The following is a 21,060-nucleotide window of genomic DNA, read 5'->3' as shown; positions in this document are numbered from 1 at the left end:
CTGCTCAGCCCAAAAAGAAAAAGGGCGAAATGCCTTTTTTGACATAATATAGCATATTTAGACGAAATCATTCTCTTTTTTTAAATTATTTGAATTTTTAGTCCTCTCCATGGTCTCTAGTATTTCATGGACAAGTAATCTGGGTTCAACTTTTACCAAGCAGGTGGAATATCACAAAGAAATCGTAGTCTTTCCAGAAAATCATGTGATTTAGGTATATGAGTGTCTATATACGAGCTTCAAACCTGTGTTCTACCTGACAAAAAATGTCAATATTATATTCCTAAATCAATCCTCCGGGGCCTTGTAGTGTGTTTGTGGTCCTCAGTATTGATTCACGGTGACAGCGTCGCATTTTGTGTCATTTTGTGGCTTTTTATTGCGTCGCACTTTCTTCTTAAAAGTCTTTGGTATTAAATGTCGGTTTTTGGTCAATAGTGACTGTGTTTCGACATAATTATCCTTTGCACTACAATAAGACGTCTTTGGGGATTTTTTTTTTCTACAATATTGTTTCCTCTCTTGAGATATATTTGAGATCAAAATGAGATTTTTTCCGAAATTCCCATCTAAAATGGATTTCCGGGTTTTCCAGCCACGGTGTCGCATTTAAGATTGAAATTTAACATTTCACATGTAATTTCGTGTACTTTTTAAAATATTTTTTCTCTCCTTCGTCTTTCTATGCGTCCCCGTAGCCTCTCCCCCCTCCCTCTCTCCCTCCGTTCCCCCCTCCCTCTCTCTGCTCTCTCTCGCGGAATCCTATTGATCCAAACGGGCTAATTAGCGGTGTCTGCGCAATTACGCACATGCGCACTGGGCGTAATCTCAGCCATTTTTTGAAGGAAACTAATTAGCAGGAATAAAGAGCCAAGTGTTTTTCCTCCCACAGTGATCAGAACTCATTCTACCTCTGGAGCTCGCACAAACCCCTCCGTCCCCCATCTTCTGTTTACTACAGCCTATATGTAGCTTTAATTACACAGTTGTTTGGTAACAACTTGGACCCCGCTGCTCTCTCTCCCTCTCCCCATTTTTTTCTCCCCTCCTGGCTCCGTAAAAACGCAGAGGATCATTCATAAGGAATGAGTGGGCTCTCTATACGATTGTTTTCTGGACTACTACACATTCAGCGTGCGGAGCTTTGTACCAGAGTCGCTGCAGAAATGTAAGTGTGTCATTTGTTTACGATATTACGAGGGGAGCTGGTAGGAAGCGACCCGGCGGTGGGGAGGAGGAGGGTGTTTGGTCAGTGCAGCTTGTAATTCTCGCAAATCGAGCTTCTTCTTCTCTCTTTTTTTTTTTAGTTAGTCTGCCTGTGCATTGAGTCACCTGTTACTGGTTACTGAACGCGATCGCTCTTGGTTTAGCTCGGGTAGGATAACACTGTAAACAAAGGCTGAAGTAGTCTGGGGGGGTGCTGATGGTTGGCCAGTGCCTTGACAACACAGAGACGGGGAGTGAACTATTCAAGGCTCTGCTCGTCCGGTATTCTCAAACTGCCCCGTTACTGTGGTCCCAGAATAATGCCAAAAAAAAAAGAAGAAAAAAAAAATTACAGCTTTGTGCTATTACCTTGAGACTGGCGGAGACTGTATACGGTCCAATAGGTCTTCACGCAAAACAGCTGCGGTTAAAAAAACAGTATTTGTCCACATCCAGCTGTATTTGTCCAGGTCCTATAATGGCAAACAAAAGGCATTTTCCTAAAGTATAGCCACACAACTCTTCTCTCTGTCTGTTTCTCTCTCCCCCCTCACACCCCTGTCTCTCCTTTCTCTCTCTTCTTAACACACACACACACACACACACACACACACACCATCCCAGGGAGTCAAGGAATACACTTTTTGTTTCCTATCTGGACATCACTGTGTGTGTTGCAGTGAGCAGCAGTGTGATCAACTAATAACAAATGTGTCATGTGCGTTAAAATCCTTAAATTTAAATACACACAAAAAAGTTGCATGCCCACGTATGTTAAATTTCAGGTGTTCTATGTGTGTGTGCCTAATTGACATCATCAGAATCAGCTGCACAACAAGATGCACACACATTGCCACGCAGAGACGTGCACACACACATTGTTAAATGATGGTTTCCCGCACTTGTGATCGATAGAGAGCCAGGAATGCTTGTATAAATAGTTACATTGCCGATAGACCCAGGTTATTGATTGCAGTGTAAATGAAAATCTTTATCAGATTAGAGACTGTTCTCAGCTGCTGGCAGGCCCGCTCAGCCCCTCAGCACTCTCTGGCAGGACAGTGGACAGCTGCAGTGGGCAAGGGTCTGTGGCCTGTGACATAAACACAGTACATTAAAGCACTATCAGAGTGCCGATATGAGCCATATATCTTAAAGCTGCAGAGAGGGGGAGGGGGTGGCTACGGGAGAGAGGGAGAGAGAGAGAAGGGGTGTTTAAGGAGGAGGATGAGGGGGTTGGTTGGTTGAAGGAGAAGGTGAAAGGGTAGATTAAGGTCTCTACTTGATTAAAAAAAGGTCAGTAATGAGATTGTGGGACACACACTGACTAACAGAGACGTATCTGTCTCAAATGGCATCCGTCAGAAACCGGAGAAGGGAGAGGCTCGATTATTTTTTTTAGGAAGTCCCTGTAGTGAGGCATTGTTGTGCTGATGTGATTCAGAATCTCTGTAAGACCTAACGCTCAGTTTTCCGGAAATTTTAATAATTATCTTCATGTTTGTAAAATGTCACTTCCCATTTTTAAAGTGAAACTAATAATTTCAAAAAGCCATGTCTTAAAATAAGCATCATGTCAAACTGTAATTAACTGTTTAAAATATTTGTTTTTATTTAAACATTTCATTATTGTGGAGTACAAATGAAGCTTGAGGATACTAAAGAAGGGATTAGTTATTTTCATAAACAACATTGCTTTAGTGTTTATGTAGATGTGTGTTTATAGGTAGCAGAACCTACAGGAGGTGGACACAATATTTTACACAATGAATGTGGGGAGATGAAAATAAAATGTGCTGCACTGCAACACCACAAACACAAATTGCTTCACAAATTACTACAAATTTGAATGAACATCTGCATAAAATCTAAACATTTTTTTGCAGAACCTTTACACCAGTATTTTGTGTGGTAAACACAGGTGTTCATTGTGTTATCCTGTGTTTACTAGGTGTAAAAATTGCTTGTGCTAAACAGTCATCCTGTTGACTCATAATATCTCTGCACTAATGTGCAGCAAAAGATGTAGAGACTGATACATCGGCTTTAAAAAAGTGTTCTTTTATCTGCTTTTATCTAAGTGTGGCAATTTAGTGGAAGCCCTTTAGCTCAGAAGCATTCAGTTCTTTATTTAATCCTATCCCCTGAGGAATATTATAGACCTCCTGCGTAGCCTTTACCCGCATTCCTCTACCTAGTTTAGCGCTCATGCTATTGATTTTCCCATTAAGGGCTAACGCTAACCCCTGGGTAACCAGCCTCTGGATTGCACACTGTGAAGGCTGTATTGAACAGATGCTATCCAGGGACTTTAATCAATGCCTCCATTGTTATGCAATATTATTTACATGACTCATGTATTTCATTTTCTCCTCTTTTTCACTTCACTTTTCTGCTGTCTCTGTCTGTCCTGCGCTCTTCTTCTCTTTCTCTGTGTCTGAAACACACAGGTGGGGTAGTAATGCGTGGCAGCTGTAGCCTCTGGTATGGACAGCGGTGAGGGAGGAGGAGGGGATGGAGGGGGAGGAGAGGAGAGAGATGCTGACCTCAGTCCCCAGGCTTTATCTCTTCCTCTCCTGACCCTGGCGGTCATTCCGGAGCAGGGGTCATCCTCTCATACCTCAGCCATGGCCCCTGCCAAAGAGCCCCTGACCCTGCCTCAGCAGGAGGAGGAGGGCGCAGAGGGGTCCCAGGCTAGGGACGAGACCCAGGGAGGAGAGCAGAAAGAAGAAGGCCGAGATTCACAGGAGAACGGAGTACGTCAAAAGCAGGGGATGAAGGAAGACTTCGGGGAGGGATGTTTGTCAGGGCAGAGGAAGGCAGAAGGGGAGGTGCATGTAGGTGTGGGAGAGGCAACAGTTACAGGGGGCCTCCCAGCAGCCCTCAGCAGCAGAGGCGGAGAGGAGGAGAAGGAAGAGGAGGAGGCCATCTCAAACCAAAGCCAAACCAAATCCAAATGTTCTTTATTACCTCAACAGAGCCAGCACAGCTCTTCTTCCAGCACTGCAAAGGCCAGTGGCACACTCGACAGCAAAACAGCCGCCTCTCCAAAGCCCTCCCCTTTTTTCCCCATCTCTCCAAAGCACTTCAATTGTCCGTCCTCCTCATCTGCCCTGCTGAGCGAGACAGAGGTAAAAGACATTAAGGGAGATCAGGGCTGGATTTCTGGGTTTCCTCAGAGCTTTAGATCCCAGCAGTCTTCTCTGGCTTTTCCACTGGCAGGGACGGAGCCTGCCAGTACACCTGCTGAGGATGATGGGCTGGCAGGGGTTCCTCACTCTTCCATTTCCAATGGAGATGGTGCCAAAGCTCCAGAACCAAATGACAGCCAGCTAGACACAGAAGTGGATGACGAGAGAGACAAAGATGGAGAACAGAAAGAAGCTGTCCTTAAAAACCTCAACCAAGACCTCTCTCCTAATTCACTGACTAGTCACATGACCATAATGCACTCACGCAATTCCTGCAAAACCCTGAAATGCCCAAAGTGTAACTGGCATTATAAGTCTCAGCATACACTGCAAGTCCATATGAAGGAGAAACATCCAGAGACGGGAGGCCAGTGTGTGTGTGGCGCCTCTGGGGGAAAGTGTGTTTGTGGTGGTGCAGCACGAGGAGTGTGTGGGTACTGCAGTTCGGGGAAACCCCATCCTCGCCTAGCCCGAGGTGAAACCTACGCCTGTGGCTACAAGCCCTACCGCTGTGAGGTGTGTGATTATGCTACCTCATCGAAAGGCAACCTCAGCATACACATGCAGTCGGATAAACACCTTAATAATGTTCAAAACGGGGGACACTCGAATAGTCACATGCACTCCTCTCACATTACCAACAACAGCAGCTCATCTAATGGTCACGCAGTGGATGAGCAGCCATACAACAAGATCCCACTCTCTATTCCCACGCCTGCTACCCAGCCTGCCAAGCTCACACCACCCGCACACTCCCACTCTCATGGTAAGCGGTGGCGGTGCGATGTGTGCGACTACGAGACCAGCATTGCCCGCAACCTGCGCATACACACCACCAGCGAAAAACACACACACAACATGCTACGGCTCCAGAGGGGTTACTATCTGTCTCACTGCAGGAGCCTCGCCCCGCAGCTTAAACACCTACAGAACACAGGTGAGTAACGTGTCAGGTCTCTTGCTGCAATTCAACATAAATGTTTCCAAAATACATTCTGGTTCACGGTTTCTCTCTGTTTTAGGCGCCGAGCTCTCCTTGAACATGCGACTGACCAGTCAGCAAGTCACAGAACAGCCAGTCACCCTTGGGTCTACGCTGACTCCCTCTCCCTCCCCCTCTCCCTCTCCCCCTCCAGCCCCATCCCTGTCCCCCACTGGACCCCTCTCCCAGGGCGTATTCCAATGCCTTGTCTGCTCCTGCTTTTCGTCTGACAGCTTAGAGTCTGTGGAGCAGCACCTGAATGCTCCTCGCTCCTTGCCCCAGTCTGAGTGGTGCTCCTTAGTCGCTGGTGGTTGCCACTGCAGACTGTGCGGCTACACCACCCCGCTGAGGGCTAACTTCTCCCTGCACTGCCAGACTGATAGACACCGCACCCGGTACCAGCTTGCTGCTCACCTCCAGGAGGGCGGAGACAGGGGTCAAGAGGGGGCTGCCCTCATTGCTAAGGGCAACCCGGTTCAGCTGAGGTGCAACCTGTGTGATTACGTGACCAGCAGTTTGGAGAAGCTACGCGGGCATTCCCTCAGTTCACACCATGAGGCGAGCGTCCGAGTTTACAGAGTAAGTAAATAAAAGCCCATTTTCTCACACTCTACACCAAAAGTCTTGTGTTTTACGACTTGCAAGAAGCACCAAAATGTACTTGTTTCTTTGTAAGCAGACTATTTGCATAAACTGGTGTAATATTTTCCTTCTACGTCACTATTTTCAGTTCCTGCAGCAGTATGATGGTGAGGTTGATGGAGGTTCGTGGCTGTTCCACTGTCTTCTATGCAACCACTCCTCCTCTTCTAAACTTCAAGTACTGAAACACAGTCAAACCCCAACCCATCAGCAGAGGGAAGGGCTACTACAGCTGCAGCCAATGGGTGGAGAGGAGCTGGCAGCCATTTTTACCATCAGGAAAAGCCCTGATGGTGTCACAGGTGAGAATATGAACTGCGTGGGTGTATTTGATTTCATGTTGCATTGGCTTGCTGACATCAGAGAGCAGACAGGGGATTAAGATGAAAAGAGGGAGAAAATGAGTAATGGCTGTTGCTGGGATATTGATCAAGCAAAGCGATTAGTCGATACACATTCTTGTTATATCCCCAATCACCCCTGACAGCAGCTAACTAGCACCTGCTAATCAATGGACCAATACAAATCCCTTGGATGAGGACTGTGGGAGGCGGAGGCTTGTCACAATTCTACAGTCTGTGCACGACACTATAAAACGCTAAACTTATGTTGTCTGTAGTATGCGGACTGCTAAACATCTAAAATGAACCATTTAGCAGTTAATTTCTAAATTAAATCTATCCTGTGATTTGGCTCAGTGCAGATTAAGACTTATTGAGGTGAACTGATGTGTTGTAAGTTCATATTACCTCTACTCCACCTCTGAGGAGAATCTAATGTGGAATCAATACTTGATCAATAGTGTGTGGAGGCAAGCAAGAAGAATGAAGTGTGGTCCAAAGACATTGGTCTTTTTGAAGGATAGTTTGTGAGAACATATTGTATGAAGCACTGTGTTTGCATAACATAATTACTTGTCTTGCCATCTCCCAGGAGAGCTCAGTGAGGATATGGAAACTTCCAGTGAGACCAGCACTGGTCCTTTGGACACAACCAAAGACACATGTAACTTGGGGGTAAAGAAGATTTCAGAGGAGACAGGTACGGCAGCTTGTGAAAATTTTTACAACAAATTAATAGTTTACTGAAATTATGGTTTGATGCTACATTACATAGTAAATATAAATCAATGTATGTGCTCATATGTATTTGTACTTTAAGAAGAAACAAGAGGAGAGGAAATAGAAAAGAGGGATTTGATGCCCTCAGTCAAACGTCCATCCTCTGGATGTGGGGAAATGGAAAACTCCATCTCAACCAAGCGCCCCAGAACACACCAGCAAAATGAGAACCAGCAGGTAAGCGGTTGACACGCATTTTAATAATTTAAGCATGTCCATTTGAATATAAAATGTTCCAGAGGACGCAGTTAATGCAGGTTTAGATTAGAAGATGTGTAATTTCCGTGCGTAATCTCACAAACCCCTGCACACCTACGCTGCCTCGCTGCCGACAAATTCAATACTTTAATAACAATTTCTCTCATTTCTCTCTCTTCCCTCTTTTAGACTGTCCAGTGCCCTCTGTGCCAGGTTAAACTCCCATACGTACACCTTCGACAGCATCTCACTCATGTGCACAGTGTGGCACAGGACTGTGTAGACAAGCTCATCAGCACAGTAAGTGTTTGCAACTGCGTATTTGTTGTGTTTGCGTTCGTCAGGAAGCAAAAGAAAATGAGAAGGCGAAGCGATGGGGGATGGGGGAGAGTGAAATGTAGGGAGACAATTCCATTAAGAAGGCACCAGAGAGAAAGGCAGCGCTTTTTTTAATGCATGTTTAAGTAGCTCCCCGCTATCATCTTTGATGCAGCCGTGCATTCTGTGTGCATGTGCATGCGCATCTTTTAGAGTGGAAGGGAGAGGGTTTGACTGAGTGAGTGAGGGAAAAGCCAGTCTTTCTATAATGCATGTTTAAGTAGCCCTCTATTACCAGAAGTGCAGTCAAGCTAAAAAGGGGCCCCCATGCTTTTTACTGTGTCTCTCCAACTAACAATGACCGGTCATCTATCCACATCACCATCCTCCATCTCCCTGGCCTGTATGCTAAGTGGCCTTTGTCTCTTGCTCTCTTCCCTCCACTTCACTGACTGCTTTTCACCCTTTCTCCCCTCTGCCGTCCCTCCCTCCCCCCCTCTAGCTACTCCTATCATTCCTATTCTGCAATTTCTGTCCCTGCCCCTCCCATTCTGTCTCTCCCAAGCTCTCTCTCAATTTCTTATGCGTTACCCCTCCCTTACTCACTGTCTTTCTCCAAAGCAGTTTTTTTTGTTCATTGCCCCATACTTCCTCCCTCCCTCTCCCTGCTCTCTCTCTCTTTTTCATATTCTACACCCCTTAGCCCCCATCCTCCCTTCTTCCCCTCCTACCCCTCCCTCACTCTCTCTGATAGTAATTGAGGTTCATTAATTCAGACTGAGGTGATGATGGCCATTATGTACCTTGCTTTCCAATTACGCTCTCTAGATTAAGCCTGACCTTCAGTTTTCTCTGCAGTGTGTGTGTGTGTGTGTGTGTGTGTGTGTGTGTGCGCGTGTCTATGTATGTGTGTGGTTGTTCTTCTCTTTCGCTCTTATGAAGCTGTTACGCAGAGAAAACTCTTGTCATGTAAATCTCATCTTTGGCTGTCTGTCCTTTCCTTAGGGTGGCTAGCTGTTCACATAGATATAGTATTTGCTCTCATTGCTTCAAGCTGTGGGGTTGGAGGATTTCTATATGAAGAATGATTTTAAATAAATTCATTATTCAGCTCAGTAAAGTTTTATTAAACCCTTGGGGCATGTTGGAGGGTGTCGCAGGAACTGAAGGGCAGACGCACATATCTCAACCATGTATACTTATTAACAAATTGATGTGCCTTGCTGCTTATACTGCTGTGTAGGCAGGTGCAAGATGTAACGATACACTTTAATGTTTTATGATATCAGTACGGGGCGTGCAGGCACTCTGTGTTTATACATATTGATATATTTGCTTGCTATGATACTGTACAATTAAATATGTTTTATTCATAATGTTGGATTAAAAAAACATGGCTATATCCCATATTTATTTTATTTTGAATTGGTAAAACAACACGGAGTGGCAACCAAAACTGACAGAACATACATTTTCTTTCTTCCAGGTCAAACCACCCATGGAACAACCGCAGTCTCAGCTGGAGACAGAACTACAGACAGACTCGCACACAGATGATATTCCGAAAAATAAAACAACCAAGAACAACAATGCAAACTGTTCCCATACTGCAGATCCCACTGCCTCAACCGATTTGCAGAAAAACAAAGGTTGGTGTAAAGTGCACAATAAAACAATTTAGACACTAACCGAAGGAGCAGTGATACCAAACCGTGTTCATTTGGACAAAAGACTGTCCTGTTTTTCTGACTTGGGTTATTGTAAAATGATTTAAAAAAAAAATCACACTCACTATTTTTGGGCATTTTACAGGCATTTCAGTGGAAAACACTGAGGGAGATGTAGCCGCACCCAAAGATGTCACAGCTCTTCTCACCCCACCCCTAGAAGACAACACCACTCACCCTTCCAATGGCAGACTGGCTCCTCAGTCCCCGACTCAGATCCCCCCCTCATCTCCGCCCACCTCCCCCCCCAGCGACCCCCCTCCCCTTACTGATCGCCATGGTTACCGGTTCCGTTGCAGCAGGTGCAGCTTGGCGTTCCCCACTCAGGAGAAGCTCCAGCTACACTGGCAGTACCATGCCATGAGGGCGGCGACAGAGTGCCCCCTCTGTTCTAGACAATGCCGCAGTCAGGAGGCCCTGCAGAGACACATGCAGAACACACACTCACAGCTGGACAACACACAGGGACAGAATACGCTCCTGACGCCTCATACTGTGCAATACATGGAGCATAATAAGAATTCAGTTCAACAAGATTTTAGTTTGTCACCTCAAGTAGGTCAAGAAGCAGGAGAGGGTGAAGATGAAGAGATAGATGAAGAACCACTAGGCATGGAGGAAAAGGAAGAACCAAAAGACGAGCTTAAAATAAAAGAGAAGGATGTGGTTTCTGAAGTTGATGGATGTGAGGAGGATTTTGCTGAGCCAGAGAAAGGGCCACAAGAGGAGATCGCATCTGAACCTAGTTCCAGCTCTCTTGTCAAGAAGAGCTCTAACCCCACAATGGACCGTTATCTGGATCCATCTAGGCCCTATAAATGCACCATATGTTCTGAATCTTTTACTCAGAAAACAATTCTTCTGGTCCACTATAACTCTGTGTCCCATCTCCACCGGGCTAGGCGAGCCCTGCAGGACTCTGGCACAAGTGTTGCTGCCCCAGAAGCTCCTCGTGGCCCAGATCCAAGACCATACCGCTGCCGATTGTGTGGAGTGGGCTATAGCCAAAGCTCCACGCTGGACATACATCTTCGCTCTGTCCTTCATCAGACTAGAGCTCGTGCTGCCCAGAACCCTGCTCCACAGACCTCAGCATCTACTGTTCCGGTCACCACTACTGCTGCTCAGGCCTCTTCCACCAGAGAAGAAACATCCAAGAGTTTGCCTTTCACCAAGAGGCCAGACGGAGGAAGCTCTTCAACCTCTTCACTAGTTGGCTCAAGCTTAGCAGCTGAGGCCCAGCCAACCCTCTCTAACCCAACAGATAGTCAGCAGACTAAAAAGAGAGTGGCAGAGCTTCTAGCATCAAGAAACCAGCTGATGCTAATACAACAGCAGCAGATAGCTCAGGCCCAGGTCCAAGCTCAATTACAACAGCACACAGCTCTGCTTCAGTCCCAAGTAATGCAGCACCTTCCCTTAGGGCCGGAGAATCTCCTTAAACAACACTTCTCCCTGGCGTCAGACAACTTGCTTGCTCTACAACAGCAACTTCTCCTGCCATTTTACCTGTCTGGAGACATGACACTCAATCCAGAGTTTACTGTTAAGAGCCCAGAAATTAGTCATTCAGTATCTGCCAGTCCCCTCCCAAAGGAAATGGTAAAGACAGAGGCTAAAAAGGAGTCTGAAACTGATGAGAAACAAGCCCAGAAACAATGTTCAAACTCAGCTAACCAAACGAGCCATCCAAAGCATCAATTGCAGTGTGAGGCCAAGGTTGATGCATTCTGCAGTGGACCCTCCATGAGCCAGATAGAAAAAGAACACAGCAAATTTAGTCTTGAGGAGGAAAAAGAAGAAGTGCATGTTCCTACTGTTAAAAATGGGAGTAAGAAGGAGGAAGGAGTTTCTCCCTCATTTAATCTTCTTGGATTACAGTGTCCTCCACCCAGAGTGCCCTATGCTGCTGTAAATGGGGAGCCTCTTCGAGCCCTGCTGCAGGGTTATGGCTATGAGTTGGCACTGCAGTATATACAAAGTAGACACAGGCACCAGCAGCAGATAGCAATTCAAATGATACCAGATAAGCAAGAGTGCTCTGATATGAACAAGGTGGAAGTGGGCTCAGAGGAGAAAAGAGATGAGCTTAGTAAACTGCAGAATGGAAAGATGGAAGGCTGCAACAAGGACAACGAAGGAGGAGAACACAATGGAGAGACCGAAAGCTTGCCACAAGAGAGAAAACAGATTAAAGACGAGGATTTGGCAAAAAATGAGAAAAAATGCTGTGAAAAAGGCGAAAAATGTAGAGACTGTGGCAAGTTTTTTTCCGATGCCTTGATTTTAAAAAGCCACCAGGAGTACATTCACAGGGTGCTGTTCCCCACTGCTGCACTAGAGAGGTTTTCCAGAGAATACAGGCTGCAGTATGATCAGATGTACCCACTCACACAGTCTAAATCTGGGGAGAATTCAACTCAAGCTGCAGCTCCAGCCACATCCTCATGCTCAGAATCAGAACCAGTACCGGAACCAGTTAAGCCTCAAGTTAAAACCTTTGAACCCTCACCTGTTTCGTCAGTTTCAGATCCCACAACCAAAACAGGTGGCACAGCTACAGACACAACACTAACTGCCCCTGCACCTTCTTCTCCACCTTCTCCTTCTCAACCTCAAGACTTTCCACAACAGGAGGCATCCATCCCAAGCACATCCTCTACAGTTACTTCTCAGACCACATCCCCCATTCCTCTTTCCTTACCTAAAATACCTATGCTCCCTCTATCCTTACCCCAGCTTTCTATACCCCCACTACCTTTACCAAAGCTTCCACTACCACCAATTCCCTTTCCCATGGAGCTACCGCTCCTCCCTCCAGTTGTGATGCAGTCTGTGGCTCTTCAGACCCAGCCTTGGTTAGAGGCAAGTGTGAACCCTGAGTTAGCAAAACTCTATCAGTCTCAACTTAACCCAGCACTGCTAGGGCAACAGCCACAGCTTAGTCCAGCATTGTTAGCTCAGCAACCACAGCTCAGCCCAGCTTTGTTAGGTCAGCCTCCACAGCTTAATCCTGCACTGTTGAGTCAACCATCTCAGCCTAGCCCTGTCCCAACAGGACAGCCAAGTCAAGTTAGCCCAACAATACTTGAACAACAGCAGGGTAAGAGAACTCGAACACGAATCTCTGAAGAACAACTAACTGTTCTGAGGAAACACTTTGATATTAATAGCCTTCCCAGTGATGAAGAAATCAACAAGATGTCTGCTTTATCTGGTCTGCCTCACAAAGTCATTAAACACTGGTTCCGCAACACCCTATTTAAAGAGCGCCAGCGAGATAAGGATTCCCCGTACAATTTCAATAACCCCCCAACCACAGCCCTGGAGGACTCCAGAGAGGATATAGCACAACACCCGCCTCTGACACTTTCCCCATGCTCACTGTCCCCAGGCCTCCCAGCCAACACGTCCCCACAACCTCAGACAACGGACCTGCATAGAGGAGAGCTCCATAGGGGTAGGCGCTCGTCCCGAACCCGCTTCACAGAGCAACAACTGGAGACCCTGCAGGGGGTGTTTGAGGCCACTCCCTACCCCAGAGAGGAAGAATATGACAGATTGTCAGCTTTGTTGTCTCTCCCTAACAGAGTGATTGTTGTATGGTTCCAAAATGCTAGACAGAGAGCCCGCAAAAGCCAAGATCGGGGGACAGATGATGGATTAGATGATAGGAACCAACTTGACAACATATACAGACAGAGAAATGGTTGCTACAAGAATGATGATGATCTTCAAGATAACAGTTGTGAGGATGAAGGACAAGGTGACTCCCAGAATGAAAACTCCATGGATCTGACTTATGAGTATTACACCCATCCTGACTCACCTGGCCTTGATAATTCCACTCCATACAGAGACAGTGACCATCTAAAAGCCAAAGGTGAACAAACACCACCTACAATGAAACAGGAAGATAAAGTAATCTCTCCTCACGCTACCACAAGCCCAGCTCCTGTTCATACTCAAAATGGAACTTTAGATGCAGACATCCAGCACAAGGAAATGGCTCAGGACATAAAAACAGGATCTTATCCACAACCGGAGCCCAAGCTGCTGTCAGAAAGTACTCCTGAAAGACCCAAGCCTCTGGCTGCCTTCTCTACACAAAAAACAGCACCAACCAACTCATCTATGTCTCATTCAGACCAGGGCCATACACGCTGTCCTCCTTCTGATCAAGTTCCTGAAAAGGCTGCTGATACCTCATCCAGCCTCCCTTCTGCTCCAGAGTCTGAAAGAAGCCACAGTCAGCTGCCTGATGCCACAGCTTGCCTGTCAACTGAAACCCAGCCACAAACCCAGCTCCAACCCCAGCCTCAGTTCCAGTGCAGTGTCTGCCCAGTGTCCTTGCCATCTTTCCAGTTGTGGCAGGAACATCAAACCAGGCACCTCCTGGCAGCTCAGTCACAAGTACAACTTCTTCACTCTGGCTTCACAGACCGAACCATGCCTTACATGATGCTTCACCCCAACCACACCTTAATGGCCAGCCAAATGCTTTCAGGTGCTATGTCGCAGCTACACCCTAATCCCACGCATTCCATGATTTCGCACTTAAACAGCATACAAATTAAAAACACACTCTCTGATCATTCAAGTGGCACCCTAACCAGTTCCCTGACACCCATAAAGCAGACTACAAAGCATATATCAGAGACCAGTTTTGAGGGCCAAAGGGGCAGTAGAGAGGCTGAGGAGGAGCACAGAAGAGATAAACGTCAGAGAACCACCATCACCCCAGAACAGCTTGAAGTGTTGTATCAGCGCTACAGTTTGGACTCTAACCCCACCAGAGGAGTCCTCGAAAGCATTGCACGAGATGTGGGCCTCACAAGACGTGTTGTTCAGGTAATGTGTAGATGAGAAAATAGAGAAAACAATTTAACGCTCTTTGTTATATCGAATTTTAAAACAAACATCTTTCGTTCACAGGTTTGGTTCCAGAATACACGAGCAAGAGAGAGAAAAGGACAGTTTCGGTCAATGGGGCCAGGTTCCAGTTTCCAGCTGGGTTTGAACCACCTGCGTTGCCCATTCTGCAGGGCTCTCTTCAAGGTAAAGAGCGCTCTGGATGCCCATATGAGGTCACGTCACTGGGCAGAGGCAGAAAGAGCCGGCTTCAACTTATCATTAAGTAATGGATCCAATGGGCAGACTGGGATGGCTATGTCATCTGTCATGGACAGACCAGGTCCATCTATCTCGTCCAACACTACACCAAACCCTGGCTATGTCATCAGCAACAAAGAGTTAACTTTGAAGCCACCTGTGACTTCTTTTTCTACAACCACGCATCTAAGCAACCCAGAGGAGGATGACGACTATGAGGAAGATGATGAGGAGTACCAATGTGAAGAGGGTTCCAGTATGGCTGACCAAGGGTCTCCTAGTCCTGAAGGACCTGGGGGTCCCAGCTCAGACTGGGGTGAGACACAAACTCTGCAGCAGCACCACCATCAGCAGCAGCGCCAAAGGACACAGATGAGCCACTTCCAGGTACTCCAGCTCAAAGATTTCTACAGGAGCCACCGCACACCCAACCGACATGAGTGTGAGACGCTGGGCCAGGAGTTGGGACTACCTCACCGTGTGGTGCAGGTAACTGTTTTAAATGTATTAAATTCTTCATTATAGATTAAAAATGATCAAACCAGAAGAACTGAGTCATTCACGCCAAATAAATAATACTTATCCATGTACACATTTTTTTTTTCTTCTCAGGTGTGGTTCCAGAATGCCAGAGCGAAGGAGAAGAGGGCCAGGAGCCTGAGCTCTGACTCTGCAGAGAGGGACCAGGCTGAGCTGTCAGCAGGGGCAGGGGAGAGAGACAGAGCTTAGAGAGGCAGACTGCTTCCTTCAACTATGTTCTCACCAAAATCCCTCTTGCTGTTGACCTCTAAACATACACCCTGTCCACTTGCTGCCAACCCTGTAACCTGAACACCCCAAAGATGCAGAGCCGCAGTGGCCCAAAGAGAAACTCTCTTCACTGAAAGTAGGAGAGAGCCCAAACCAAGTCCTCTTTACCACAGCTTTCCTCTTTTCATATTGTTCTTAAACTCTTTCCTGGTCTGTCCTTTCTTGTTGAAAAGAGCTCCTCTCCCTATTCTGTCAGACACCTTACTACAACCAAACACCACCTTGATAAAAAACCCAACCAGATGCCACAGAGGCCAAAGAGCATTCTCCAAGTATGTGACCTCACTGCCCAGCTAGACCTGCAGTCTACCTCTCAGTCTGCATGACAGACTCATAGTGGGCCCTCCACCAGACAGTGCTAGATGACTAGCTGTGTAGCATGTAGTGCCAGTCTGTATGAGGCTGGAAAAGAAATTGTCAAAGAGATTTTAGTGTAAATAGAGAGCTCCAAAAAATAAACTTGAAGAAAAACAAAGCAGTTAACAGTGGAAGAAGAAGAAGAAGAAGAAGAAGAAAAAAAACAAAAAAACAACGAATAATATCCTTGAAACACACAGGGGTGTTTGCATAGAGCTTTTGTAAAGACTGACTCAGATTCCAAAGCTCATAACCAAAATTTTACATGTCTGTGGATTTAGTTTGAACATGTTTGTTTTCAATAACAAACTGCAGAGCTGACGTCTGTACGGTGAAGGGGTGAGATCTGCAGCTGGCATAGGTAAGCAGAGTACCAATAGACTGATATGGTGCTAGAATGCAGCTTCACCCTCCAAAAGCCAATGATGAGTCTTCTGTTGTACATGTACTCCTTCTATGTTCCTTTAGTGGATAACAGCCCAAATAGCACAGAACGTAAAGGCCAGTTTGTCCTGAAAGGGGCAAACTATTTTTTATAGCACTCAACCATTAAACTGTATATGAAAACTTTAACCAAACTCAAATTTACATTGTGTGTGTTTAGTAATAGTTTCTTAATATAAATCTTATGGATTGAGATAAACTGTCTTGCTTCGATATAATAGTGTCATGATTATGAAAAGATTATGACAGCTTTGATATGTTCAGGCAAGGTGACTTACTGCCTTTCCGTTCTATTTGAATATACCAATGGCTTACCAATGTTATGTGATTAATGTAAAGCTTTCTATGCTCAGGTCAACAGCTCAACATGGCTCTGCTTCAAATGTGATCTTAATACTGTACTTTACTGTTTTTAAAACAGAAGAGGTCTGGTTTAACCTTGGACTAAGTATTACAAGATATCTACAAAAACATCTCTGTATTTCAAAGATCTGAGCTTTTCACCTCTGAGTAATAGATTGTTACAAAAAAAACCTTATTGAAACTAAAGTGTTTAATAGTGTGAGGGGTAAATGTACAGTATTTAGCTTTTGTATGGTTGACTCGAGACTTCATTGGATGTTTGAGACATAGCTCTCTTTTCCACTTACAGATAGGGAGCTACTGCGCAAAGTTGAGAAAAACTTCGGATGTTATTGATGTTATTTTTGTACACTTAATTTATTTTCCCTCCTTCTCCCTCCCTGCCTACTTTCCACTTTTTCTCTCTACCTTTCTTCCTGTGTTCATTTGCAACCAGTCCTTATTCTATCTGTAATAATGATAATATAACAATAATAGCTAAACAATAATTAATGCTTTAAGACAAAAATCCAAAGATGTGATAATACTTTAACCATATGACCTACAAAAATAAGCGCTACTGTTTACTTGACGATGTATTGCTGTTTTTAAAGAAGGAAGGAGTCCCTGTATCTAAGCTACTGTTTTCTGCCTCTCATAAGCACACTGGAGACTGTAACCAAAACCCCAAACTAGAGCCATGGCAGTCTGTAATATAGCGGTTGAAGAGTTTTACTTCTCTTGAGAAATGTTGCAGTTTATTTTTCTTTTATACCATAGTGTTGAACTTCAGCCCTTAAGGATGTCCAGTTTGCTGCTAATGTACTGTAGTTTCTAACGATACTGTAGAAAGATGCATGCTCTGATCGCTTTACCACTAGGCTTTAATGACTACAAACTGTAATGATACCTGTGATGCTGTTGATAAACTGCTCCTCTGTTATTCTGTCAAAAACAAATGGATATGTGGGGCTCAATTCCATCAAGTTTGTTTTTCAGTATCCTATTAATTACCCTCACTCAGAAGACAGTAATGGCTTTCGTAATACCAGAAATATTTTTTCAAGCTTCCAGTTTCAGAGAAACCCTCTTGGTGCATTAACTTCTCCATCCTTGCGGAGATACTGCATAGTTATTTGAAGGAGGTATTTGAAGGAGTTCAGCCCCAAACCTTCCACTGGTATGGTGTCTTTCTGTGTTGCATTGTCAATTTCCCCAGCTAAAACAGCTTTGCTGAGCTCAGATTGACATCACAGCCAACTTTCCAAAGGATGTGGACTGACTAACTCTGTCATGTTTTGTTCTTAAACTAACCAATGTTTACGACAATACCAATGAGCTTTCTTCTGTACAGAGATGTGCATTCCAAATACCACACAGGCAGTTTTTTGTATACTGATGATTTCAAATTTAATTTCTCTCGTATTCTCTTGAACTTAGTGACTGTAAGATGTACATATTGGAGTCCTCTATGGTGAAGAGACTCTGTTATCCTTACTGTAGGTAAAACGATTCTTTTCATTTTTTTCTGGATATGTTGTTGCCATAGTGATGACCAAAAAGATACCTGTGATGTGCACCTGTCCTTATGTCCTGCTCCAGTGGTTTAGTGTGTCTCTATACTCTCCTTACCCCAGTTCTCCCCTGCTGGTGTGTTTCTCTTCCTTTCCCTCCCCATACTCCACTGAGCTAAATAAAGTCTGCTTTGGTGCACGCTCTGGTCTCATCCCTTTGGTCTTGCCGAGAGAAGCCATTTTGTGAATGTTGTGGTATGCGAGGGTGTCTGCCTGTTATATATGTGTTTCATATTCCAGGTTGTATGCTTGGTGGCGGTGTGTGTGTGTCTGGCTGCAAGGCTTTTGATGTGCAACCGTGTGTGTGTAACATGGCGGTGTGTGTAAGGCGTTTGGTGAATGGAGCCATGACCTCTGGGGTCACTTCATTAATTACATCTGTGACATTCAGCCAGATGAGTTTCCTTTGTGACTAAATGATATGATGAATATTAACGACCTCGGATGAATTACATTGCTGCTCCTGCTGCTGCTGATGATGATAATGTGTTTTACGACTCTGGGAGAGAGGGGAGGAAAATTGCACACTACAGCACATTTAGGACACACAGATTTTCATATGCAACATTTCAAAGACCACAGCTTAGGTTGGTAGAGAAGATTTTATTATTTTGTTCTTTCTTATGTAAATCTTTCCTGCGGTTGATGAGACAACTTGCCAACGAGAAAAAACTTAAATGAACACGGGAATGTGTTGTTCCATCAGAGTCACACACACAAGTCAAGCACAAACTGGTATCTGCTCCTTTTTTTTCTTCTCTAGCAGCAAGCCATTTATTTAACCATTACACAGAAATGCGACAACGGAAAATGTAACCGTGAAACTGTTGTGTTCTGATTGGGGCTGCAGGGAGGAGACAAACAGATACACGGGGAGAACAACAGCAAAGTATACACACAAGAGGGCTTGAGATAGCTTCGTAGCTGATGATAGCCATCTTAGAAAGTCATCCTGATAAAGTGATCCCCCACCATTTCTCCTTCTCCCTGTCCTCCCCCTCTTAATCAAATGAGTACTGTGCAGCTGGTGGGGTTGCGGCAAAAAGGGGTACGAGTGTGTGTGTGGAGAGTAGGTAGAGGGGGGGCTTTGAGGGATGGCGTGAAATTATTGCCTGCTGGTGTATATGTGTCGCTGGGGGTAGTAGGGTAGAGAAGGGGGTTGGGCTGGGGCTGGGGAGGGGGTGTAATGTCATTGCCTGCTGGTGTATCTGTAGTGGGGGCTCATTTAGATTTAGATTGGTTATGTGAGGAGAGAGCTGAAAGGCCAGCTCATGTTTATGCATGAATCCCAAAGCATGCTGCTGTGGTGGAGCCCCGAGTTAAAGAGACAGAGCTGAAATACATTCGCACATTTAGATACACCTCTGCTTCTTCGGATAAGGTTTCGGCTGAAGCGACGCTGTGCTATCAGATACATTTCAATCAGTGTGTGTGTGCGTCGGCCTGTTTGTGGCGTTTACTTCTGTCTGCGCCTCCATGTACACAGATAGATTTAACCCCTGTCCAAATTAATGTCAGTGCTGCTTTTTTCACAAAATCTAAATGATCAAATTTTAGTTTTAAAAATGCAAGCTGCATCACCCGACTGACTGACTGTGCAGACGGTTGCTTTGGAGTCCTCTACAGCTGATGCAGAGGTACACGCAGTTCATGGGTACTTCCCACATTACACTCAGTCATACCCCGAGAGTAATCAGTAAATGTCTTTGAAGGAGAGTTTGTTCAGCACTTCATCAGGTATAAAGTGGTTTTTATTTGGAAATGTGGTCCCTATCCATCTTTTAAATGACTTTTTAATGGTCGTCACACCATCCTAATCAATCATGTGGCAGAGCTAGCCTGCAAGCGCAAATACAGTCTATTTATAATTCCTACATTCTTCTGCAAAAACGGACTCTCTGTGGCTTTTTAGTACTGTAAACAAACTGAATAATCAGTGTAATTGTCTTTCTGAATTTGTAGAGACATTAGACGGACTTCCTTTACCAATCTCCAGCATCCTGGTTATGAGGAATGCTGTGTAATGTGTCTGTATATTATATCGACACCTCGCTTTCTAGGCAGAGTAACTTCAGAAAAATACTGCTGTTTATTATTTTTCTTGGGTGTCTGTTCATTCAGGCCCACACTTTGTGACCCCTCACCATCCCCCCATGCACACGCGCCCCCCCACCGCCCCTCCCTATCTACTGGCGGCCACAGTACTTTACATCTATAATGAGATACAAATACGCATCAGCAGGACAGTGTCTTTGCCACGCGTCACTGTGTGAATATTACTCACACTTATTAGCTGGATTATGTTAATCTTTACACTCTCTGCCCACAGACAACAGACTCCCCATGATATGGGGGTGGTCACGGCGGTAAGCGTGTGTTGTGGTGTGTATAAGTGTGTGTACGGCTGTATGTGTGTTAGAGTGATTGCCATGTTGTCAAACTGATCTGCATGTGAAAGGGTGGTCTAATTACATCACTTATGCAAATGAGAAATGTACACGGGCATGCACATACATACACACCATGGACAGCTTATTACTAAGGTCAAAAAGACAGTGTGGGCTACTATCTTATTGACTAGCACAGGGTGGCATCACCACCTGTCAGATAGATATGTCTTGACACAATTCACAGAAGTTAAACTGCATGCTTTGATACACTGCTTCAGATAAATCAGAAAATAAGAGTCGATTGGTCAAGCTCAGAGTAGACTAGAGCACTCAGACTGTTATTGGAAAATGTCCGACCGCATATCCACTGATTAGTCTTTTTCAGACTGAAACATTGATAGTATCCCTGTTGGAATGATTGATTGAGTCTGACACATTTTAATTACGCCCAAATTAAATGAATCGGCTGGCGGACTATAAAACATTGCTGTTTAATAACGAGCTCCTCCATTTTCCTTTTTTTTCTCCTTCCTTCATCCAATCCCATTTTGGCTGCCCGCACCAAATAACCTCTCTCTATTTAATGATATGCAAATGAATTTTCATGAACCCCATGATCCCATGCGATGATTAAACTGAGATGACA

General features: G+C 45.1%; 1 protein-coding gene across 1 annotated transcript; it reads left to right on the top strand.

The window, feature by feature from the left end:
• Positions 1-1,093: 1,093 nt before the first annotated feature.
• On the top strand, positions 1,094-16,271 carry LOC103375945 (zinc finger homeobox protein 3-like). Its single transcript, XM_008306253.1, has 11 exons — positions 1,094-1,168; positions 3,657-5,334; positions 5,420-5,958; positions 6,110-6,323; positions 6,955-7,062; positions 7,183-7,319; positions 7,530-7,640; positions 9,145-9,307; positions 9,471-14,236; positions 14,321-14,986; positions 15,110-16,271. The coding sequence occupies exons 2-11, from the start codon at positions 3,693-3,695 to the stop codon at positions 15,224-15,226; spliced, it is 8,463 nt and encodes a 2,820-aa protein (XP_008304475.1). The 5' UTR covers positions 1,094-1,168; positions 3,657-3,692; the 3' UTR covers positions 15,227-16,271.
• The last annotated feature ends 4,789 nt before the right edge of the window (positions 16,272-21,060 follow it).

Source organism: Stegastes partitus, unplaced genomic scaffold, assembly GCF_000690725.1.
Source record: "Stegastes partitus isolate 25-593 unplaced genomic scaffold, Stegastes_partitus-1.0.2 Scaffold3636, whole genome shotgun sequence".
NCBI classification, from domain to species: domain Eukaryota; kingdom Metazoa; phylum Chordata; class Actinopteri; family Pomacentridae; genus Stegastes; species Stegastes partitus.
This window is presented reverse-complemented; position numbering and strand designations above follow the sequence as displayed.